The sequence below is a fragment of the Glossina fuscipes genome, unplaced genomic scaffold (genome assembly GCF_014805625.2).
Source record: "Glossina fuscipes isolate IAEA_lab_2018 unplaced genomic scaffold, Yale_Gfus_2 113, whole genome shotgun sequence".
Classification (NCBI taxonomy): Eukaryota; Metazoa; Arthropoda; class Insecta; order Diptera; family Glossinidae; genus Glossina; species Glossina fuscipes.
In genome coordinates this window covers 3,155,868-3,180,417 of record NW_023998456.1, presented here as the reverse complement: position 1 = coordinate 3,180,417, position 24,550 = coordinate 3,155,868, and the positions used below count along the sequence as shown (strand labels likewise).

General features: G+C 33.9%; 3 protein-coding genes across 9 annotated transcripts; 2 read left to right on the top strand and 1 right to left on the bottom strand.

Moving 5' to 3' along the window:
- Positions 1-6,677: 6,677 nt before the first annotated feature.
- Positions 6,678-12,699, bottom strand: LOC119639714 (polyadenylate-binding protein 2). Of its 4 annotated transcripts, none has more exons than XM_038037320.1 (7): positions 12,596-12,698; positions 12,239-12,469; positions 12,101-12,168; positions 11,372-11,770; positions 11,181-11,314; positions 11,049-11,116; positions 6,678-6,706 (listed from the first exon to the last, which is right to left on the bottom strand). In XM_038037320.1, exons 3-6 carry the CDS (start codon positions 12,113-12,115, stop codon positions 11,074-11,076), a joined length of 591 nt encoding a protein of 196 aa, XP_037893248.1. In that variant the 5' UTR covers positions 12,116-12,168; positions 12,239-12,469; positions 12,596-12,698; the 3' UTR covers positions 6,678-6,706; positions 11,049-11,073. The 4 variants fall into 4 exon arrangements, with proteins under 4 accessions (XP_037893248.1, XP_037893247.1, XP_037893245.1 ...); XM_038037319.1 differs by having other exon boundaries at positions 12,101-12,192; positions 12,267-12,469; positions 12,596-12,697; XM_038037317.1 differs by having other exon boundaries at positions 12,101-12,469; positions 12,596-12,699.
- On the top strand, positions 12,531-15,621 carry LOC119639713 (snRNA-activating protein complex subunit 3). 4 transcript variants are annotated; one of them, XM_038037316.1, is made up of 2 exons: positions 12,531-12,548; positions 14,224-15,621. In XM_038037316.1, exon 2 carries the CDS (start codon positions 14,249-14,251, stop codon positions 15,536-15,538), a length of 1,290 nt encoding a protein of 429 aa, XP_037893244.1. In that variant the 5' UTR covers positions 12,531-12,548; positions 14,224-14,248; the 3' UTR covers positions 15,539-15,621. The 4 variants fall into 4 exon arrangements, with proteins under 4 accessions (XP_037893244.1, XP_037893243.1, XP_037893242.1 ...); XM_038037315.1 differs by lacking the exon at positions 12,531-12,548 and adding an exon at positions 13,247-13,447; XM_038037314.1 differs by lacking the exon at positions 12,531-12,548 and adding an exon at positions 13,821-13,854.
- On the top strand, positions 13,445-14,238 carry LOC119639715. Its single transcript, XM_038037322.1, has 2 exons — positions 13,445-13,758; positions 13,855-14,238. Exons 1-2 carry the CDS (start codon positions 13,599-13,601, stop codon positions 14,127-14,129), a joined length of 435 nt encoding a protein of 144 aa, XP_037893250.1. The 5' UTR covers positions 13,445-13,598; the 3' UTR covers positions 14,130-14,238.
- Positions 15,622-24,550: the final 8,929 nt, after the last annotated feature.

Below are 24,550 nucleotides of genomic sequence, written 5' to 3'. Positions count from 1 at the left end.
AAAAAAGTAAAGGTGTCTAATTTAAAAGACACTTTAGAGCCAGGATGGGATTATATTTTATAAAAACTTACACATAGAAACGTTATTAATATAAATATTACAACGTAACAGAAAAAAGGAGAGAACATTAAGCGAATTACTTCAAGTATTTCCGTGTATTGAGAAATAGGACGAAAGGAAACTTTTCTTTGCTATTTATTTCACAAATTTTTCATTACTATGGGGGCTAAACAAGCCAAAATTTGACAATGCCAACGCTAACGTTGTCAATAAAGTAGAACTAACAGACCACGCACCCCAACTAGGAACATTACAGTACTTATTAATCCTGTCAGCAATTTTAAGTGCAATACACTTGTCAATAACAACATACCTGTTGCACAGAAATCAGCTCAAAAAGAAGTACACCAAGCAGGCCAACGAGTTGCTAAAAATCTAAAGCAATTCTTCGTACGTACCCTTCTACTAGCGACAAAAGTCAGGACGAATCCCTCACAGAAAACCAATATCCGACAATAGGGTAATCATCTTTCACTCCGATGCATAGTTCGCAGTAAAGTATTTGCTGTTGCAAATAGAAGAGGGATGGAAATACAACTAAAAGACTACCTCCACGAAACTGTAGACTTCAAACAGCCATCAACAACAAAAACTTCCGCTGACCACATGCCGCAAACGTCCATGGAATTCCTAAAAGCTGCCTCAAGCCTCATTCCCGACTTCGATGGTAGAACTGCAAATTTGCGGAGCTTCACAGACACACTAGAACTAGTAGATACTAATAAAGAAACACACGAAACGGCGGCAGTCTCATTGGTGAGAACCGAACTAAAAGATATCGCCAGAAATCTAATAAGTCAAGAAAATACACTGACACAAATAGTAAACACATTACAACATAAAGCAAAAGTGGAATCAGTTCGAGTGTTAACGGCCAAACTCATGAATCTGCAATAACAAAATAACATAGCGAATCCGTACACAAAAGAGGTAGAAAACCTAACCAAGTCTCTGGGAGCAGCGTACATCGCGGACTGACTGACAAATAATCTATTAAGATCAAACTTGTTAGGGATGTTGGAAACTTCAACAAAATGAATGAAGCAATAACGAAGTTCGTAAATAGTTGCACAGAAGCAACTGGTAACAGGAACACAATACTAAATTACAAAAATAATAATCAAGGACGAAACAGAAGACGGTCCAGCTATAGTAATACCCACCAACGCAGGCAAAATACCAATAATAGCACTAAAAGCAATAATAACAACAATAGAGGTCGAAATAATCGGAATTATATACGGGTAGGAAAGAAGTGTTTGAAGAACGCATTCGGGAAACGACCAAAACTCCTTGAGCGAACAGGAATAAATACAATATATCACTTTAACCTCAATTTGAGTAACTTTAACTTTATTGCTAGATATAGACGCTGAAGTCTGACTTCTAAAAAACACACGAAACAGATATTATAAAATGAACACAACATGCACAACTAACCTATCCGGCATCGGGAAACGAATAATAAAATCGCTCGAATCTATTCATTCAATTAGGAGCTTCCTTAATCATCTTGATGATTAACTCCGTCGTTCCACGCAAATTTCATAACTACAAAGCCGACGCCCTATCCCGCGTAACAATCAAAAACCTCAAAGTCATAAACAACAAAATATGCACAATAATGACACCATCGACAACACGGCAGAAGAATAACTGTCCGAGAATAACTGAACAAAAAATAAATAAACGAGAAAATATGGAGCCCAATAATAATAATAATGGCTCAAGAAAATTTGTGCAAATCAAGTGTGACTCCGGCAAATGTTCTATGAAACATGGAAAAAATATTATAGCCAAATTCAGGACAGTTTCTTCAAAGGCTTGAAACACTAAGAAAGTCACGATTCAAAATGACACCAAGCGAGAATAATTTCCGAAACTTTATCGCAAAAACAATGTAAATAAATGAGCAATGAAATATTGAAAAAAGTAGGAATAGCGCTACTTGCAAAAGGTGACACCCATAGCCAAAAACAGTCCGAAATCAAAAAAATTTTGACAAAATATCACAATGACAGGAATTCCTCGTGCCCTGACGAAAATGCATACTAGGATGTTATTAGATAAGGGAAAAGGAAAACAAAAGATATGCTATGACAGAAAAATTAACAATTTCAAACTAGAAATAGGTAACTTAGTATTATTAAAAAATGAAGTAGGACATAAGTTACAAAATAAACATTTAGAACCTTACAAGACCATAGAAACTTGGGATAATGATAATGTTGAAATCAAAGCTAATAAAAATAAAACTCAAGTTGTGCACAAGAATAGGGTAAAATCGTATGGAGAAACAAAATGAAGTACTAAATGTAAGGGCCCTACATAAATAAATATATATAGAAAAACATGTAAAAATATATTCATAAGAAAGTATTTATAAGAACCCATTGTTAAGGATATAAAAACAATAATTAAAGCACCCAAGAATGATCATTTTATTGTAAAGATCATTTTCCCTAAAACGAAAGGAAGCATTATTGCTTTGATCTATTTGATTCCATTTTGTTTTACTTATTTCTATTTAATTTAATTTATGCAAGCTTCACATATTACAAAACCCTACAATTATCATAATCTAATTTAGCACAACTCTAATTGTAAGCAATAACCTACATTTAATAACCTAGTTTAGCACGGCTGTAACTTAAACCAATAACCTACATTATATAGTAACCTCGATTTATTAAATAGACTAGCATAAGGGCAAATAAAATAAGTTACGAGACGATCGATTCGTCCACATTACTTGATGAAATAAGCTTTAATGTCCCTAACCGCTGCTCTAGGCACGTTATTTTCATTAAGCTTAGTCAATAAATGTAAATATAATTTTGAGCTGTTTAACCCGTTCAGAGTTGCTTGCAGACACCTAAATGATCTCTATCGCTTAATCTCAATAACGGACTCTTCAAAGTCTATCAAAACATCTTTGCCTAATACGCGCGATTTGCCTGTATTGTATTTAACCTAACTTTTAACCTTAATATCTTGTTATGATCCCTAAATTAACTGTGGTTTACTGTATCGGTCGCCAAGCTTTCATTTACAATGTGATTCTGCATTTGTTGTGGGTGGGCTCCTGTGCTAGTTGTGTACATACTTTTTTTCCTTTCTATTTATTTATACATGAATTATTATTTAATGATTATTATGTGTACATATATTTTTCCCCCTTATTTCTCCTTATATACTTTATACTAGATTTTAATATTAATTAGTGTAAGATTAACTTCCAAGAGTCAATTGAATTCGACTGTCAATTTGTTTGAGTTGAGTTTCATGCATAAGTAAATAAAATCGATAGATAAACGCAAATTTACCTCTAAGCAATAGTCAAAAAATCAATAGACAGAAAAAGTCATCAATAAAGTGAAGCATAACTATTAAATAAACATTTAACAAATTTGTCGTGTATCACTAGTTTATTTGAGTAAATAAATTTGAGTGAATTTGATACAGTAGAATAGTTCAACGAACCGTCAGGACTGTAGTGAAAAGAAATACGAATTTCTGGATGATACGGATCCTCAGGTAAGCTAAAAGGTGAATGGCGATTTACATCTATCTCCGAAAAATTAACAAAGCGAAGATTAAGTTTGCCATTACGGTTACGAGTACGCTTTTATTGAAGTAAATTACGATCAAACCATTTATTGAAAAACACAATAGCTCTATCCGATGTTAAAGTGGGGGCCGTACGGCCAGAATTATAGCTACAACATCGAATGACTTGTGGTAAATTGAAGTCCATCAACGACTATATCAGCAAGTTTAGACTTTTCGGCCAAGTCCCAAATGAGGGCAGCATATGTCCCATAAATAGAGGTTCCTGTTTGGGGGAATATGAAAGCTAATTGCATAAAATTATTTACTAGCAATTCTTGCCCGAATAGCAATAAATTCAACGCCAGGAGGAGTAAGAAATTCAAATGAACACGGCGGGGTTGCACCAGATGTGATAATCAAAACCCCCGCACCAGTGCAGTCCAATCGACCCTTTCTGCAAACCTGAAAAGAATTGTAAAACAGCTCCGACGCATGTAAATCAGGCTTTAACCAGGTCCCAGTGGAAGCAAAAGCGAAAACTCCGTACTCACTGAATTTAGGAGAGTAGGGCGAATTTCTGAGTTTAGGCCCATACAGTTTTGGTAAATAAAAGTTACTGGGCCTGAAGAAACATTTAGTTTTTTGAGGATGGAGCTAGGATTACGGCGACCATCACCAGGAATGAATTCCTATAGTAAGAATCCAACTGGCCACAATGCAAATTCTGCAAAATTTCCTTGTTTTCAGTCGGAACTAACACCTTCAGAAATAAGATAACTAACACGCTTCAAATTAGCGGGCGGGGTTTTTGCACCAAGACAACTTTTTATGATACCCTCAGAGCGCCAGTTTTGACACGAATATTGCGTTTCTAGGGGTACTAAGGGGTTCACAGGTAGAGAATGTTGAGTTGGACTACACTTGCCTCTGCGACTTCTCTAGCATGGTGACCAGCGGATAAACCTGAAGGACTAGGGGCATAAGTGTATTTACTATTTTTGCTAGAATTCTTTGGAAATGTAGGCAGACTAAACTGCGTGGCACCACCAGGAGGAGATACCCTTGCCACTTCAACATAGCGAACACGAGGGAAGCTCTCCGCCTTATTTGTAAAATTTGTATTACCAGCTGAGCTTACAATAGAAAAAACCCTAGTGTTCTTTGTAGGCAAGGATGGAGCACTCGAAGCCTTAACTGGGTTTAACAATCACGGTTCCACAAGCTTTGTCGTGTACGATGAGGACGAAGAGGAATGGTGACGAACAACATGGATCGACGTATGCGATTTAGGCCAACACGATGTTTTTAGTGCAGCACGTTACATTACATGTTAGTGTTTTACAGACTGGAGGAGAAGGTGAGTGTTCTAAGTAGTCACACTCATCGAAAATTTTTTTTTCAAACTTTCCGCACAATGTCACGAGATTTTTTATTAAAAATGATTCCCGGCTGACCCCTTTTTCGACCAATCCCCATAAAACGCCTTATATGGGAAACAATAGCAGTTCTCAGGATTTTTTGATAAAATTCGCTGATTAATAGTATTTCGATATTCCAAATAAGTACGAAAAATTTGGTTTGGCTGAATCCCCTCTCGTGCAACTGTTCCTAGAAAAATTCAAACTTTAAATAAAAATATAGTTTTGATGGTGAAAATTGCTTCGTAATAGTAAGCTAACCAAAACCGAATTTTGACCACATAGATCTATTTTCTGGATACTACCGCTTATAAGGACGCTCAGCAAGTGTAAACCTTTCCAAGCCAAAAAGGCTTTTGCCAGTAATTTAGGAATAAAAATTGTGTGAATCAAATTTGATCCACACGGGTCTTTTTTTTGGGATTCACTCCGTATAAGCATTCTGACGAATAATAAGCTCTTCAGAAGAAAGTACAGTGTTTTACATTTATGGTGTTTTATATTTATGGTGTTTTATATTTATGGTGTTTTATATTTTATGGTAATATCTAATGATCGGCTTTGGCGGACTATAATGTCCTCACTCTTTGTTTACATTTCTTTACACTTTATAAAAATAGATTCTATTTTTAAGACATTCTAAACAATAAGTCTAAACAAAAATTTTATTCCATTGAAACTGATTAACTTATTTATGTCGCCCAATTCATCAAAGAATGATTTGATGCTAAACGCCGGAGGAGAACAAAGATCATTCATTTAGTCGAGCAGTACATACTTACCCTAAATGGACACCGCAAACTTACCCAAAACAGAGATAGAAAGATGTAAAACACGAAAAACAATATCTTGTTATAATTTTAATGTAATAATATATTATTTATTATTTTATTCTCTTAGTTTTCTTTTTATTTTTCCTTTCTTTTATTTAATTATTTTTTCTGCAATATTTTAAATTAAACGTATTTTTTTTTTCGAAATTCATTAATATTTTCTTTTTCTTTCTTCTCTTGTTCCAAGAATCTTTTTTGCCTTTTATCTTCATTTACGGTAAAATTCTTCTCTTTTTGTTCTTCTTTTTTGTGAGTTTTTATCTTCTGTTCTTCAATTTTTTTTAATTTTTTCTTTGCATCTTCTTTTTAGTTTTACTGTTTTTCTCTCCGGTTCTGTTTCTGTGTTGACCCTTTGTTAACTCTTTTTTAACAAATCATTTTTTTCCTGTTGGTCGACAACTTTTTTGTTGTTTTGATATCGGATGGTTTAAAATAAAAAGGTTTACAGTTTTTTTTTTGGTGTACATTCAAAAAACATTATTGGCCACATTTGTGAAAATATTATTTCTCTAGTTGACAAAGAATCGTCCATTTCGTTATCTTCATTTTTTACTTTTTTTTTTTGTTTTTTTGGGAGGAAGGATGTTTTTTTGTTTTCTTTCTTTTCTCGCCGTGCTCTCGCTTTCTTTTTAAATCATTATTTTTTTCTTTTTTTGCTCACGAGTCTTCTTTTCTTTTTTCGAGTATTTCCTTTTCAAGCATATTCTTTTTTAGTGTTTCTCTTATTTATTTATATATTTTTAAGATTTTTTTGGTTCTCTTTCTTTCTCTTTTCTAGTTTCTTAGAAGAATGGCAATCACATAATGTTTTTTGAACTGATTACATATATTGTAAAAAATAATCTGAAATCAAATTAAGTGAGTTTAAATGAAAGGTAATACGCACACATATTATAAACATAAAAATGAAAAATAAAGGCACTTGGTAACAGTGGCGTGCAAATCTTTTTATGTTATACGTAAATACAATTAAAAACAGCACAAAAATGTGCATTTATTATAATACATACATAATTAAATCAGTTTCGCTATAATAACAAAAAATTATCAAAGGCGTCGTATATTTGAATTTTTTGTATATCGGATCTAATATCGGTCCATAGCCCAAATATTAATGCCCTTCCCGTAATTATTAACAAGGAATGTTGGATGATTGGAAAACGTGTGAGAATCTCTATTTAAGTCATTCTGGATATATCGAGATTTCAGCTCCCTAGCCTACATACGTTTCGAATTAATGTGAAATTTACAGTCGATTCGGTAATGTCTGCTAGCCATAATGTCTGATATTGCTTGCGTTGGCAGTCCTTGTGCTATTACTTAATAAAATTGCAAGAACTTTTTAAAACAAAGTCTTGGAACATTCTGTTTCTCAATCTGCTAATTAATAGCCTCAACATATTTTTCTACAATATGCACTCCGTGCCGGATACACCGAGGACGGCCTTGAAAGGTTACAGGCCTCAAAACCATATTTGGACCGACAGCACGTCATCACTGGAAACTAATCAAGAAAAACGGTAGAGATAACATATCATGGAATAGTGTTTTCAATACTGGCAGAAGCCCCGTCAAGTTGGAAAGTCGTAGTTTTCCTAACTATCAGCTCAGTTTTATTAGTTATGGCTGGCAGCATACCCCAACTACACTTGAGTTTAAAGTAAGACTGTCCCTCCTCCTGCGAAAGTCATGAATACACACCGGTCACTGTTAATGGCTGGCCTAATGGGGTTTTACGGTTCTCGTTATCGACCAAACTCGACCTCGAATTTGGGTTAATAGTTCTCGTTAATGAGAATTGGGTAGATGGCGATCGATCACGTCTGAGTATTTACTCATATGGAATGCAAAATGTTATATTTTAACTCGAAACCAAGACAGTTATCGAACGTGATGTGCAAAAAGCAAAGATTACTTTATCTCATTAATTCAGTACAGTACCAAGTACGGTGATTTATGGATTGACAGCGGAACAGAGCCTCTCATTGAGAACACTCTGCCACATCAGTCTACCTATGCTTGGATTTTTTCATCAATCGCTCTCAACTTCGTTTCTGGATTATGGATCTAACATTAACTTAACTGGTCCAATCCATCTCTAAACAAACAAAAAAAAAAAAAAAATTAATTCCAAAATATTGGAAACAATAATAAAATCAGATATCTAAGCATCCTTTTGAATGCTTTTACCTGTTAGTGCCGTCAAGTTTCAAAAGCAATAAATAAATATGAGAATTAACGAAAAAATTTGTGTGGACGACAAAAAGTGGAAATATAGGATTACTATAGACGAAGTGAGCACCTTGGCACGTGTACGTATTCCTTGCATTTTCTTCTTATACACACGCCGATGATATCATAAATATTCATAATCATATGTGAATACAGCGGACGAGAAGCGAAACTCGGCACGCTAGCAATCGAATACAATAAACCCAAAACACGATTTTATCGCGCGACAGCTGGACAACGAGAACTGTAGACCGTTCTCCTGGTCAGATTATCATTTAATGCAATCGTAATATTTGTCACGTTCTCTCTTGAACGTGCACTAACAATGCAATTCTCAAACTCTCTAAACAAAATTTTAACCTAGTGTGTTGTATAGTATATTGGTTGATCAGTTGCGTAGATCGCAGCTGTAAATAGTATACTATTGATCTACCCGAAATAAGTTCAAACAAATTTTTTTTTTTCGTCGCATCTGCCATCGGTTACGTCGTCTTTTTGAAACCGTCACTGAGAATGATGCTATATTATCACAAGAACAATTTTGTGATAACAACTATCGAATATAACGAATTTGGTTGTAGTGATGAAAATAGACTAAATAGTCGGCATGAACAACTTGAAGCTAAAGATTGGATAGACAATTCGATCATGCATTGAAAGATGTAGAGACTTTGTATCATCTGCCACATATTTCTCCATAATTCAGTGTTTTACGTCATTATAAGCGCGAATGTAGCCAAAATATTTTAATTTTGAAATGTAATCTTCTAAATTTTTAATAGGATTTTACGGACCCGATGGTTTTCTTGCATATGTTACGAACGGAGTGACAGACTTTTATCTTATTTTTCCTGGCAGCGCATTATATCCTACATTGTACGTAAAAGTTAAAGAGGATAGAATGGAATGAAAATCGCTTACAGGAGACTTACAAATTCTTGTTCTTTGCCAAAAGCTCAATTGAAACAATTTTTCGTTTGACCTTTCAAATGAATATTAAACATAATTAATAAGGTTTTTATTGTACTTCTAAGTTTTGATCGACTTTAGGTGGCCGTTCAAATGAAGACCGAACTTCGAAAATAAGTCGTCATTTCGATTTATACATAAAAGCAGCGATAACGACTGTTCGATTAATTTTCAGTTGGATCACATGAAAGATTTGAATTTTACAGTTCCCTTCAATATTGACTTTCTTAGCTTGAAATTACCACATAAGGAGAATGAAAATGTCATTAAGTAAAAGTTTAAATAACTTAGGAAAGGTTTAGAATGCACCTTTTATGAGCTTATCTGAATCTTAGGAGGACTTTATGTCATAAATGAATTACTGTTCGCTCTTCAGGAGGAGTATTACAAGATAACATAATCTACAAAAATTCTTCAACCTTCCGCTTCTCCTATCAATACATAAAAATAATTTAAAAATATTGCAAAGCTTTTTGACTTAAATTTTTTTAAATAAAATATATTTTAAGGAAAGGCTCAAGGAAGTATGGTTCCAGATACTACCTCAAAAAAAAAAAGAAGCGAAATTGTTTCAAAAACCCAAAAAGTAAGAAAACCGAATTGATGCCAAACGTTCATACTTATTACCTGAGATACATCATAACATTAAATTTCACCGATTAAGATGAGCTCACACTAAGAAGCCCTTATTAAATACATTCTGGAAATGTTTGTAGTAAGTCCTGGATAAATGTTTGCGGTGGACTACGAATCAAAACTTGTTCATTAATTCGCGCATTAATAACTCCGGAAACTTGAAATGTTTCTTGCAAATATTTGAAGCTACAAGGCTTTAACCATTATGATCTTCACTACAGCCGCATTTTGCTAATTTTCAAACTGGAGATTTAGCCATTAACTTGGAATATACATAGGCGTACTCAGTTTGAATATTTTAACTCAATTTTTAGTCATTTCACGGTTTTTCACGATATATCTTCCTTAATTAAGCAATTTAAAATCTATCAGTGAAAAAAACTGCGGACTCTCTAACGACTATTTTCAGCTATTCAAACGTGGAACAAATCCAGCAAGCCCCCAATCTTCGTTGACGGGTGTGGTATGGAAATGTTGAGTTCCCATCAACCAAAAAAAATTCGATTTTCGCGTATTCGCTGATTATTCCAAATTTATTCTAACAAATGGCAAAACAGAGATTAAAGGATGGAAGTCATTTAACGTTAATTTATTTCAAATACAGTCAATGTTCCATAATGTGGGAATATTTATTGCCAATCCATGTTCAAACTTTGTCTATATTCCCAGAATAAGGAACTTTGATTCAGTTCCTCGCGCTGATTAATGCATATGGGTGTTAGAAAACATCTTATGTAACAAACAGAATGACAACAATATGTCTCTCAGCTCGGTGGTCGACATAAAACTTGATTAATTTTGTGTTGCGTTTATTTAAAGGCGAGGGGGAAAGTAGGGAAAAATTTCGGCTCACGACTAAAAAAGCCTTATTTTGTTTAGAAACTAAAAAAGTGATGACTAAAGACTTTTTGTAAAGCAATCTAACCCAATAGATTTTCTTTCTACCAGAGAATTCTATTCACATTAACATTGTTTGCTTCATAATTGGGATATATATTCAGAATTAATTTTAACGTCGGTTTTAAGATAACAACCCACATTTGTTTACGCGATGTTCCTAGTCATTGTTGCAACACATAAATATACATAAATATTCCTATGAAATTTGTTTTTTTCGTTTTAAATACAATAACATTCAAAGCTGCAATCCGAGCTGCCAGTTCTACAAAGTGGACAAATTGTTCCCCGCTTTTCTACATCAACCCAGCTTCATTTAATGTCAATAAACTTTGCAAGCTATTTATATACTCTAATAATATTATTTATATACTCTAATAATATTAATGTACATATATACATATATAAATATATATTACTCATAGGTTTGAAATATTTTATATTTACTTACCATAAAAGTAAGGAAATAATGTTAATCAGTAAGGAGCATAATAATTAACACGTCCACGATAACCTCTTCTGAAACCAACAGAAAAAGGTATTAGTAAGGGAGTACTATACAACACAAACGAAAATAACTTACATGGGGCGACGTGTGCCACGGAAAGAAGTATGGCAGCAAGCTCTTGATATACGTGCGCCACGCCCGCGGAAAGTTCCCCGTGGGAAACGATTAGTTGTAGAAAGGCCAGGCCGATTGGTACGTTTCGACATAACCTAAGATCGAAGCGTTAGTACAAAATATTCAAATTATTCAATCATTTTTGTCTTTACCTTAATTTGTCGACCGCGAAATAATGTTTCATTCATAGCCAAAGCAGTCTCCACAAATTCTTTGGAACCGAATTCGATATAAGCAAATCCCTTAGGATGGCCGTCGGCTTTATTGCATAAAATGGTGACACGATTTATTGTGCCACAGCCATGAAAATGTGCTTCCAATTCTTCGGCAGAAGCTCCATAATCAACATTACCCACGTACACGGAACGTGTATCAATTTCCTGTTTCTCTTCTAAGGACAGCGGTACTGTAGCTAGGCCGGTCGTTGAACCAGCCATTTGTTTATCCACTTCAGATTGCATTTGTTTAATTTTTTCAGCTTCTTCTTCCATTTCTTTAACACGAGCTTTAATTGCTTCTAATTCAGGATCAATTTGCATATTGGTTTCGTCCTTTATTTTTATTAGTAAAATAAAACAAAAAATAAAATATTTTAATTTTTAGGTTTTAAGCACACACGCCCCAAACAAATTCAAGCAATCCTTACTATCGATTAACAAACAAAGGTTTGCCAGACAAAACAGCATCGTCTGGGATTGTCTGTACATAAATTTATACGTCGTTTTTTTTTCTAAATCAGAAAGCTTTTGCTCAAAACTCGTTTTCTTCTTTCTTTATTTTCTTGCTTTTTTTTTTCGTTTCTTCTACTTCTACTTCTATTATATTTTGTTCATTTCAATAGAGAACCTGTTCTATGATGGTTCGTGAAAAAAATCTCTTACCTCATTTTCATTCATGAGTTCAGCTTCGTTTTCTCCGTTCGCTTCGTCCAAATTTTCCAAAAGTTGATCTTCATTTAATGATAAATCTTCATCTGCCATTTCAAATTAATAATAAAGAAAAATACAAAAATCACGTACAATTGTGTACAAAATTCTCTCTGTTAACTTTTTAATAGGAAAGAAAAGCTCTACGGATGGATATATAAAGGAATCCCTCTCAATAATTTACGGTAGCGTCCTTTCTTCTTCTCGGTTTTCTTTTTTCCCCAATGACGTTTTTTTTTCCTGTGCTTTTAGCGCTTCTTCTTTTAGTAGATTTCGCTCAGCAACGAATTTGCTCAAAATGGTGCTGGTTGCTTATTGATAGAACTGTGAAAAACACGCGACAGAAATTAGTTTAACACAATTGAATATATAATTTCACTTCAGCTATCGCAAGAAATCATTCGTAAGTGAATTATAAATTAAAACGTTACCGTTTTTATAGTTATATACCTTGTCAAATGTTTGATAGTTCGGAAATTTTCTACTGCTTTTTTTCTCTTTTATCAAATTAACACAATTCACTTAAATAACTCGCCGCTATTTATGTCAAACAAAGTTGCCAGACGTAAAAATATTTATGACAATTTCGCATTGATTATTTCTACAACCTCTAAATGGATTGGTAGAAAAGTTGGGGATAAGTAATATAACAAATTGACAAAAATATGTTCGTCATTACTTTCGTGACAATTTAGGTTTTAATATCGATGAGGAAGTAGTGTGAGATAATAGAATTTAAGGCGTATTAATAGATAGTTAATAGGTATTATTTACCTAAATTTCAGAATGAAACAAAGCTATATGTTTTATTCCTCGTTAATGTTAATCGAATAAAATGTTTTTATAAGAAACGAATTGTTGCCAGGTTATATATGATTGGCTTGGCAGTACGTGGCTTTGGTATTCTATTGTCTTGTGTTTACGTTTGTATCGCTTTTTGTTCTTGCTTTCCTTTCATTTCCATTTTGCATAAAAACAGAGATGTTAAGCGATGCATAGTCCAATAAAAACAGTGTTAAAAACGGACCCAAAACATGATATTAAAATATGTTGTTTTTCTTTTCAATATATATATAATATAACTTCTATGATAGTAAAAGCGGTTGAAATTTTTATTTATTATTTATTAAGAATTAAATATTAAAAATTGTACAATTTAATATTCGCGTAAATGGCATGCAAATGAAGTTGTTATGGAAAATAGAAATACATTAATTTGGTTCCATTTCTCTATTTAAACGCAACACGCGGCGTTGTTTACTCCTACGCCACGATACAGCCACTCATTCTGACGTTATTAAAGTAAAGTAATATTGTTTTATAAAATAGACCGAAAAAGATTGAAGAATTGTTGGAGACACTTGACAATTTTTATTTGGAGAAAAATCCTCGCACACCCACCAATAGCAATAAATATTTATAATAGAGTTTTTCTATTTATTGAGTTTGCATAATGAGTGATTCTGAATATGAGGAAGAGGAGTTTTTGGTATTTGCCGATCTCAATAATCAATTGTCTACCACTGAATTGGCTGAAGAAAAACCGTCTATTAAAATAATTGGGCTCGACGAGAAAAACCCGTTAGCGGAAATAAATGGCAACATGTTTCGAGGTATTCACAAATTTTAAAGCAAGGATGACTCTGGTTCTGAAATATGGACTGATTTGATGGAAGCAATAGAACATTTAACAACTTTTATTTGCTCAGGTACTTACGATTTCGCCATGGGAACCGAAGTATTTTTTGAAAAAGACTTGAACGCGCCTCCTTCGGATCCCCTATTTGAAGCTGTGTGTCGTCAAAAGTATAAAGTGTTTGGGAAAACAAATAAAGTGATAAACTTCCAGCGAATTTATGTGGGAAAACCTGTAAACTCAGATGAGAATATGGATGAAGTTGGACAACCGGATGATGAGCATTTAAAATTAAATATGACCTATGAAGAAGTTATGAAGCAATTTCCATCTATGAAGGATTTATAAAGAGGCTACAAATTACAATATATTTTGTTGAAAGTCAATTTAATGTTCATTATTCCTTTTGAATGTTTGCGTTATTTCTGTTTTATAATTTTAGATATTTTTCCATTTAAACGGGAAGGATGGAAGATATTCTAGGACAGGCTATGCGGCCGCCAATTAACTTAAAAGAATTTCTTAAGAATTACCAAGACATACTTAAACCTCCTTACACCTTACCAGTCACAGACATAAAATTACAAAAGTCTATGAAGTTGTTGGAAGACCATGAGCGTTTTCAAGAGGCTGAAGAAAATTGTTCTTTGGAAATATTGGAGACTTCTGATGATGCTCGAATAACAGACTTTATTCCGGGTTTCACAGAACTACCACGTAAATCTATTACGGAACTCCCTACAGATGCTTTGCCATTGAGAACCGTGACAACTTTGCTTAAATTGAAAGAGAACACGCAAAAAAATCCCTTTCAACGTTCCACCGATATTTACTCATTGATCAAGTTGCCAACTGCAATAGCTGAAAAGGAAGAGTACACACCCGGACAAGAATTAAAAATCTATATACGTGTTTATCGCCCTGCTCGAGCAACACATGAACATCGTACTTTAGAGAAACCAGTCTTGGCTGAGGAATTTGAATGTTTGGGATCAAATTTCTTAACTGAACTGCGCGATAAAATACAATGCGTTTGTAATCATAAGCGATTCTTTGATATAAGTGAAAATCCAGAGGCACCTTTGCCGTCAAAAGAAACTGAACCAGGATATTTTTTTATAACTGATACATTCTATAATGACAAAAGAAATCCTTTAAATGCCGACTATTCGACGAATATACGTGAATGGGCTCGAAATGCCAAGGGCTTACAAAATGTAAAATTTAAAACGGCTCTCATGGAGGAGACACGTTTTATCGATTTAACAGTTAGTTTGGGATTCCCGCAACATTATCAACACCATGGTAATTGTGAGCATGTCTTCGTGTTCTCTCAATTAGAGGTGATAGCTACACCAGCAACGCAAATGTTGCCGCGTTATTATTACCCGCGATTGAAATCTTACAGTCATTTTAATAATCGTTTATGTAATACTTGTGGTAATTTACATTTTGTCTATGTAGTTGAAGGGAGTAATCGCCAAGTGCATGATCCGGCTTATATGTGTAAAAAATGTTTCCTCTCCTATCATTACATTGATGGGAAAAAAGTTGGCCAATTTCGTGCATATCGTTTGATTGATTGCAACAACGAATCAGAAGAAATGAAAGATGAGGGAAATCCTGCGGGATCAACTGTCGATGTAGATTCGATGGATAACTTAGCAAGTATTTTAGACGGATCCTATGAAGAAGAAGATGATGCAGAAGCGAGTAATGCAAGGATTAAGGCAGAAGTTAAAGCCAAACAAAAATAATGATACGAAAAATTACGATTGCATGCAAAATGAAGTAACTTTATGAAAAAGAAACGACGGTAATTGTAGGGCAATTGTAAGAAAGCTTCGATAGTTATTTAATTTTATAAAATTTTCGATATAATAATAATAATAAGTGAAAAGATATTTAGATGAGTTTTAGAATTATGTCAAGTATCGGTAGAGAGTGTCTACTTCTCCTGGCTTATGTGTTTAGCTTTATAAATATTTAAGTGTATTCTGCTGTCGTTGGAGTTGCTGTACATTTATGCAATTTGCAGTTTTTTACTTTCCAAGACCGTTTGCTTCCCTGGCAATATTGAACATGCATTTTTTATTACCATTGAACTAATTCGGTTAATTGAATTGAATTGTTCCAAATCAATTACCGAAAGTGGTTATTTGGTCCCTTAGAGACTCTCGAACATGCTATGGATTGCTAGAAGGTGACCAAATACACGATAAATATGTTGAATTTATAAATATATTTCTAGGTTATTATTTCTAGGTTTTCAAATAAAAGTTTTTCGTAAATTTTATATTCTACTTAAAAACTCTGAAAGTTATGTTTGGTGCGTAACCGCGCATAGTAAGGTTTCAAGTGATATTTCCGTAAGATTACTTGCGTTTAATTGTCGGTCGAGCAGCCACTTGAAATTATTAATTCAGTCTATATCTACGTTGATAGTGTAATGAGATTTTTAAACATATCAGTGGATAACGAGCCGGAGCGCATGATTGTTTTTACATAAATTTGAATAACGCACCGATACATAACTCCAAAACACGCAGATTGCTATGATTTCGATGATAAACAAATTTTAGAAAGCGCACAATAGATCCATACATAATACAAAATAAAAGTACATAAAAATGCGGAGTAAAAAGTGCCCATTTGTGGTGCCATAATAAAATTTCAATAAATGCATATTTTCTTGTGTAATGTCTCACTGTAAAGCACGTACATGGGCCAGTTCATCTTCTGCGAGAAATACTTCTTTCTCAACAACCGAATGAAATTAACAGAACTGTAGCGGACATTTTTCATTTAATACAAGTTCAGCTAAAATTTCTCGTTTAAGACGATCGCTTCGAATTTTTCTTATTTAACAGAATCCCATCGAAAATTTCCACCACGATATTTTCGATATTTTCTCATTTAACGGGAATCACCGCGGTGCAATTTATTGAAAGTAACTCTGTGCTCTCTCCATTCCTAACATATGGTATTTTTTTTATAAACGATGCAAAGGAAAAAAACTAGCTAACGGCGTTTAGCGAAAAATCAGAGTCATTTTACAAGTGTACAAAGAAGTTGTACGAGGTGAACAACTGCGAAAAAAGAATTAGAAAAATTATGAAATATCGAAAGAAAATATAAAAGAAAGAAGTTTGAGGAAAATTATATCAAAAATTAGCTCTAGGTCCAGTACCCGCTCGAAGTTCGTTAGATGTTCACGTAGTCGCAGCGCACCGGGCTCGAAATCTAAGTCGATCTCATTCTAGATTGACACACCCCAGCCGATCTAGATCGAACTCGCGCTTCCATTCACGATTGCGTCCACCTTCAAGACCACCTTCCGAGCGTAGCACTTTAATTCCGCCCATGTATTTTTCTTTCTTTGATTATAATTTTAAGCGAATATTTGTCTCTTTGAAACATTGAAGTATATTAAATGAAGATTCATTTCATTATTTACAATATAAGTAAGGGTCCATAAACCTTTTCATAAAGTAAAAAAATATAGCAACGTCACACAGCATTATTAACTTGTCTTACCGAGAATTTCGGAATTATCTATAGTATAGTCTCCTACAATACACGCCATGGGTTTCGAATAAAGCAACACAAAGCAATCATCGATTTTTTTAACATCCAAATCGGCATCCATATCCGGGAATTGCTCTTTCAGTTGTGTGAAATACTTTATAGACATCCATCTAAAATACAAGTTTATGCTTACATTATTATGCTTACAAATGGAAGATGGGCGTATACTGCTTGAGAGATCCTATAAAGTACATATATATTCCTGATCATGAAATTCTGAATTGATTAAATCACTTTTGTCCGCCTGTGTTTTCTGTGTTCTTGACGCCCTCCTCTTCGCAAGAATGAAGATATCGACTTCACGCTTGCCAGTAATATTGAAAGTTTCTGCACGCAGTTTGGTGTTGAAAATGGGCCAATTTGATTAGAGCACAAGCCTGCAGCAAAGCGTAAATTGAATGGAACTCTGCTTTGCTCAACAAAAATGTGTGGTTCCTTGCTCATGTGGTTGTCAAATAAAAAGACTTCGTGAATGAAACACGCGAAGCTAAGTGTATTAAATCTACATTAATTACGGTGGGTGTCACGACGTCGTGAATTAATATTTCGGTTACAATACCGATGATATAGGTATTAAGTAAAAGTGCTTTGAGATTAGATGGATTTTTGTTAATACAGTACAATAAATAAAAGCATGGATCGCCAAAGATTTTAATGGTGGTGGGTATACCAGATTCGATCCCAGCAAAGTATAAATTTCCTATTTGTTTCAAGTTAATCTGTCAGTGCCAATGGGCGTAACACTCCATGGTAAGCTTTGAAAAAGTGGATTCGAGCGGCAGAGTTAAGTTCGTTGAACGCAATTCTTAAAAACTCTCCTATGTGGTCATATTTAAACGCTGGTCACTCTAACTTATTTAACATACTTTCTTAGTGTTTTAGATGGATAACTTCTCCTACGAACAGTCGTTTTCGAACATTCTTAACATAATGGTTAACGTAGTAAGAATTTACTATAATTTAAATCGAGCCGTGGGTTTATTTAATTTACACTACGATCAAAAAAACGGAGAATTTATTTCTTATCACAAGCCAACGATCCTTTATTGCGCTTTGGTGGGCACGGCAATCCTGGCCCTGCTACCTTTCATTATGATAGTTTTTATTAAAACAGCCTATTATTGCGAACCGATTAAATCAATAAGGATCAATACTAGCCTTCTTATAATAACAGATCACGCCAGTATAGTAGTCATTTTGCTGACAAGCTGGTGGAAACGTCAAGCGATATGTTGTTGGTGTAATGCCTTTTTGAAGATGTTAGCACGCTTTGGTGTTTCAGACACTTATGAATATTACGGCATAGTGCAGCGAACCCGTAAACAATTGCTGCAGAAATTAGGTTTAAGTTCCTTTACAATTGTGCTTCTTTATATTTATCTGTACGGGACGGGAAATGGGAATTTTTGCCCAAAAACCAACGACATTAGTTATGTGTTGAAAAGTTTATTTTGCGGTCTCACTGAACTGATTGTTGTTTTAATCGACTACAATCTCTTTTTGGGCTTAACGTTAATGCATATGATTTTGCAAATTTTATTGAAAAAATTGAAAGAAATCTCACATGATATTCAACTTATGAAACGAATGCAAGAAGTCAGATATGAAATGAAAGAATGTAGGAAGACTTTCAACCCACACATGTGGTTGAAGCAATTGCAAGGGGATGTTGACGCTATAGCTATGGAGGTGGCAGAACTGAAGAAAATGATTTACGAGTTAGTGCGGATTTTACAAATGCCCTATTTATGCATATTATTGAATGCATTCCAAAGTCTCATCGCAATTATATTTCATATTTTGCGTTTCACGCAACAGAGAGACTTAGACATAATCACTGTAATCTTTTATTTAATCGTTTTATCGGCCAATATAACGAATTTAATGAAATCCTTTCAAGTCTGCGAGTATTTATGCGAAGACTTCAAGATTTTTAATGAAAAAGCTTATGCCTTAATATTAAGCGACAATTTAAGACAAGCGGTAAACGATAATCACGCAGACAATTCTCTGATTTTAAGCGTAAGTGGTTTCTTTTATTATTTCACTAATTGAAAAGTTTGCAGAGCGAAATAGTCCAATAAATAAGTTTCTTCCGGCCATTCGAATATTTCTTCATTACGATTCGGGAGGACTTTTTTGAAAAATTCGTCAGATAACGACTCCCCTAAGAGTGATGATATTTTGATTTGTTTTTCTGACCAAATAAAAGAAAAATGCCAGTTTAAGACGCATTGCAATAATAGGTACAATTTTGCAAATAACTCATCTTATTAGAAGCGTTTTCAAGTAAAGTAAGAAATATTATCGCAAATGATCATGTCAAGAATGAACTATCGAAATGCGTTTGAATTATTGCTCATTTCACGCCTTGCACTTTTCAATTCATTAATTTTAATATGAAAAGATTAATTTTTTCCTTTTTACCGCTATTACAGTTGGAAATACTTCTTCTCTATTTAAAACAACCTTTTCAATTAACCCTTTGCGGCATGTTTGAGTTGAATAACAACACTGGATTGTCTATGCTAAAGTCCGCTGGTTTGAATTTACTTTATCTGATACAAATTGTTCTAAGTAAAAACGAAATGTAAACGATCAAGGAGACAAAGGAAAATAAAATATTATTTATTATAATTATTATTAATTAATTTTAATTTTTGGTAAAGTAAAAACAGGTTAGAAAATCGAAGAAATTATCCGAAAAGAAAATTTCGTGGCATTGTTGGTATACGATAGCGCGATGGCTTCTTATGGGTAAAATGATCCTTGCGACGAATCACAATTAAGAGTAAATACGCATATATATACCGGCAAACTGCATCAAAGTTCGTTAAAAATTCTTGAAAGCTTTATTAGTTAATGGAGAAATGGAAAATTGCCAGAAGACAAAAGGCAGTAGACAACGTTTTCACTAAAAGTTACTAAATAGTATATAATGGTTACCTTAATAAACCTACTTTCGGCAAGAAAATGAGCTTAAGAAACAATCAAACCCAAAAGTGAGTGTGAAGATACCTTATGCGTTGTCTTAAAAGCAGGCTAGGCATGATTTAGATAATTGAACATAAAGAAAATATATATAAACGTATCGACCACTTCATACAACCTAGGTATTCACAGTTATTCATTCATTTCCTTAATAATACGCGAAATATTATGCATTATTTTCATGCAAAGATGTCCCGTCCGTCAGCTACCGCGGCAAACTTCATTTACTTGTCAAAGATTTCATTATTTTTCCGTCTCCTTCTGCACAAAAACTACGATTTGGACCCTGTTGCCATAAAATTGCTTGTTCTTGACGAGAATTCCTATACATGATAGGGTCTAAATAACAGACCCCCTAGTTCCAAATTCCCTGTGGTTAATTTGTACGCTACTTTTTTACCGTGGATTCATTTTTGCCATGAAAGTTTAGGAATTAGACCTTTTTGTCAAATAAGGTTTAATATTTCATGTCAATTCTTGTGGGCGATAATGTTCAAAAAATGGATTTACTTGATACGTATAAGTTGTATATCAAATTACTCTTACAAAGCCATTTTCATCATAAAATACAACGAATTGAAAATTTTTGCGATATAAAGGCTTCCTCAGAACCGTTATATGGGACAAAGTCCAAAAACGTCTAAGGTCTAAATTCGGTAAAGATTGTCTTGATATTAAGTTATTTCTACGAAATAATTTTCATCATGAAACATTGAAAATTCGACATTTTTACCATGTAAAGATTCAATTTTTGTAGGAAGAATTCCATGGTAAAGGATTTAAAAAAATTGTCCTCTTCGATCTTAATTTTTCCTGCCAATTTAGAACGACTGAATACTTTACTCAGCGATTTTTGTCACGAATTTCTGAAAATTGGATTGATCGAAAAAGTGGACCAGTCCAACCCATTTTCAATAGCGTTTGTCCTTGGGTTAAAAGAGCGCTAGTATACTCAATTTCATTAAAATATCTGAAAGGTTGCGACCCAAATTTACATGGACACACATCAGACGGACAGACAATTTGTACATATTTCTGTTTATTATTTTGCACAATTTCTCCTAAGAAGAAATTGCAAAAATGGTTAACGTTCAGAATTCCATCCAATATTAAAGAACGATTAAGGCTTTCGTGACTAATCGTCGAACGAACGAATTAATTAATAATATATACAAAAAATAGTATAATGTAACGTTGACGATGTAAATTGCGTTGATTTTTTACAAACATAAGGGTGTGTGCAAGAAAAGAGCTTTCTCACCTTTCGTTAACATTATTGCATTAGATTGAGTTATGGAACAAATGACTCGGGGTAGCAATCTTTTGTGCGTTAGAAAAACTACGGCAAGGACCATAAAGGGAAAATATCTAGGGAAATACTAGAAATTATGCGAAGAAAAGTTTAAAGGAAAAGCATTGGTGGCAAATTAATCCAACAACAAAGTCAGCGTGGCCTCTCAACCCTACGATGGCGAATCGAAGACAAGACTCATCTCATTTCAACATGACGTGCGGCGAATATAAAATAAAACCCATCTCATCTCAACTTGATGCGGACCTGACTTTAAGACAAATCCCGTTCATTCCAATTTTATATTAGAAAAGGATTTCAGCTTTTTCTCACTAAAAGCTGGAAAGCTTCTTTCCCTTTTTCATAATTTGCTGAATCTGTATGACTTTCAGGGTAGATGTCGCTCAAAATTATAGTAAGCAGGAGCAAATGTCATAAAATTTAGTTATGGTAGCTCAGTAAATAAATATAAGGGGAAAATAAATGTGAAGCTTTCCTGGTTTAAAAAAAAAAATGATTTTCATGTGAAACTTTCAGATGGCGTTGCTGTGCAATAAAATCCTGCATATGCACGCAGGAAGTTTGTGAAATTTCAATCAGATGCTAGTCTTTCTGTTCATATTCTAGCCAAACGATTGGTTGCAAATTTCACAATTTTTAGCGATGTCTTCTCATAACAAAAATGAAGGATGGGAGAAGAGCTCTTTTGAACCTAATAACACATCTGACAATTTTCCTAAAAAAAAGTTTTTTCTTGTTCTTTTCGAAATTTCGTGCTATTCGGAAAAGACCATCTGCATAACATTAGCATCTGCTAAGAAGTTACGGAGTAAGGTGTTACCTCTTGATTCCTAATATAAATTAATACATTAACAGATCTCTTTGGAAGGTAATTCTGTCCATTTACCACGGTTTCTGAGAGAAAGTGCGTTAGTGCAGCTTGACCCAATGGCATTTTTATGATCCCCAGACTGCAGATTAATGGTGAAAAACTAATAAAAAGTGTATTGTTAGCAAAAAACATGTCTATAACACACTGTAATGCTTTACGCGCGTTTATCTTGAAACATGAGAGCAGTGTAACAGCAACAATTTTCGTTTTCTTCATTCCTATTTTTTATAGTAACTTTAACACGCCGTCCTCTAGGCACATGCTTAGAACTTTTTCGATGAGTTAATTTAAACATTGTTTTATTAATAAAAGAGTGCGTCAGTCAAATACGTCCTAATTATGCAAAAATCAATACTTTTGCAACTTACTACGTACTTCACTAGATACAGGAATGCAGATTAAATGCTTATCAGAGAGCATTAAATTGACAGTGCTTCGCGAGAATGGCTCCACTGCTGCCATGTTTTAATATTTTAGAGAAGTTATTATTTTTGTTAATACCTAAATGTACGCCAGATAACCTTCACGAATATTACCATTCTACTACTTTTTGCTCCACGCAAAAAAATTGTCAAAAGCCCGCTCTCTTTGGCTGTCACAGTAGTATCACACTAGTGGTAAAGTAGTAATGTTATGCCTTAAAGAGAAAACATATATTCCCATATCTCATAGGATGAAATTTGTGGTCTTAAGAATTCACATTCGATTCTTTATATCCCTGAAAAACTTGTTTTGCTTCATACCCATGGGGAAGTATATTTACACGACACAATCCAGCGGCGATATTGCATGCGAACAATTGATTGAGTAATTTAGCAAAGAAAAAGCTACGCGGACGGATGGACAGATCAGCTTTATTTGGCGCAGAAAGTAACTGTGAATCGATTGTTGTAACAAAAGGGGGGTCTAGCGCAAGTCCTTCTAAGCGTGCGCACATCTGCACAAATTTAATGTATCTTTATACTACATGTGGGAGGGGGGAGCTTATAAAAACAGAAAAATTATGTTCGTGTATATCGTTGATACTGATTGCAGCAACGCAATACGCAAATGTAAGATATTTAAATGAGGGCGTGTCACACTGCTCAGCTGCTCACTAATTACATCAATGTCTTTTATATCCGACAATTTATAGCGTTTTGTTTATTATGGACGTTTATGTTAACAGATCAATAGCAAAGACTAAAAAAATGTCATTATAAAGTCATTGAACGGTCCTTTTAAGCCGATTAAACGACTTTCCTTTTCAAGGCTATTTAAACTTCTTTGCGTTTTGAATTTGTCCTTTACCACGAATAAGAATAAAAAGAGTGGCAAATTTAAGCTTGGGTGAATTATGCAGTCTTTAATAAAACTTGGAAATCTCTAGAAAGTAAAATATCAAAAAAAAAGCCACCTTCCAGGCGCCCAACCATATCCTTACTAAAAAATCTCGGTTACTTTCTGTTCGAACCGTAGTAAGTCATACAGTTTTATTATTTAACCACCCGCGAGGGATCATTGCTTTCAGTGAGATTATATTTTATCCACCAAAGCAAATATAATTGATTTAGGTGACATTTCTAAATTGATAGATTCATGTGAATTTATCGAAAACTAATTCCAAGATTTTCTTTTCCCCATGGTTGCGTTATCTTCTTTTATTTTTTGGTTTTTTTTTATATCTAAAGAAAATCCTTTCGTAGTTTTCGTAAACAATTTGTTATCAATTGCTTGTTAAGCTGTGTAAATTGTGATAAGCTTGTGATATTTGTCTGTACATGTAGTCAGAATATTACTTATCTTCTTACAGTTCAACCACTAATTTGTATGCACAAAGCGTTTTTCATCAAAATATTAATGGCTCTAGAGAGAGATTATCATTTCTATTCCGGTACAAAAAGTGTAGAATTTTTATATTCTATCGCGTGTACTCTGTCGTCTTCCACTTAACATCATTGAAGTTTATCCACTTTAGCCTGATTAGTTTGTACACTTTCATTATGAACTCAACTGAAAATATTACAA

Bases quoted from the DNA above. Each gene is read 5' to 3' on its own strand.
- LOC119639714 (XM_038037317.1), bottom strand. From the start codon at position 12,199: ATGGCAGATGAAGATTTATCATTAAATGAAGATCAACTTTTGGAAAAT. The intron at 11,315-11,371 runs GTAAAGACAAAA...CTTCGATCTTAG, and splicing joins TTCGCGGTCGACAAATTAAG to GTTATGTCGAAACGTACCAA. The intron at 11,117-11,180 runs GTAAGTTATTTT...TGTTGGTTTCAG, and splicing joins CGTGGCACACGTCGCCCCAT to AAGAGGTTATCGTGGACGTG.
- LOC119639715 (XM_038037322.1), top strand. From the start codon at position 13,599: ATGAGTGATTCTGAATATGAGGAAGAGGAGTTTTTGGTATTTGCCGAT. The intron at 13,759-13,854 runs GTATTCACAAAT...TTATTTGCTCAG, and splicing joins AAATGGCAACATGTTTCGAG to GTACTTACGATTTCGCCATG.
- LOC119639713 (XM_038037316.1), top strand. From the start codon at position 14,249: ATGGAAGATATTCTAGGACAGGCTATGCGGCCGCCAATTAACTTAAAA.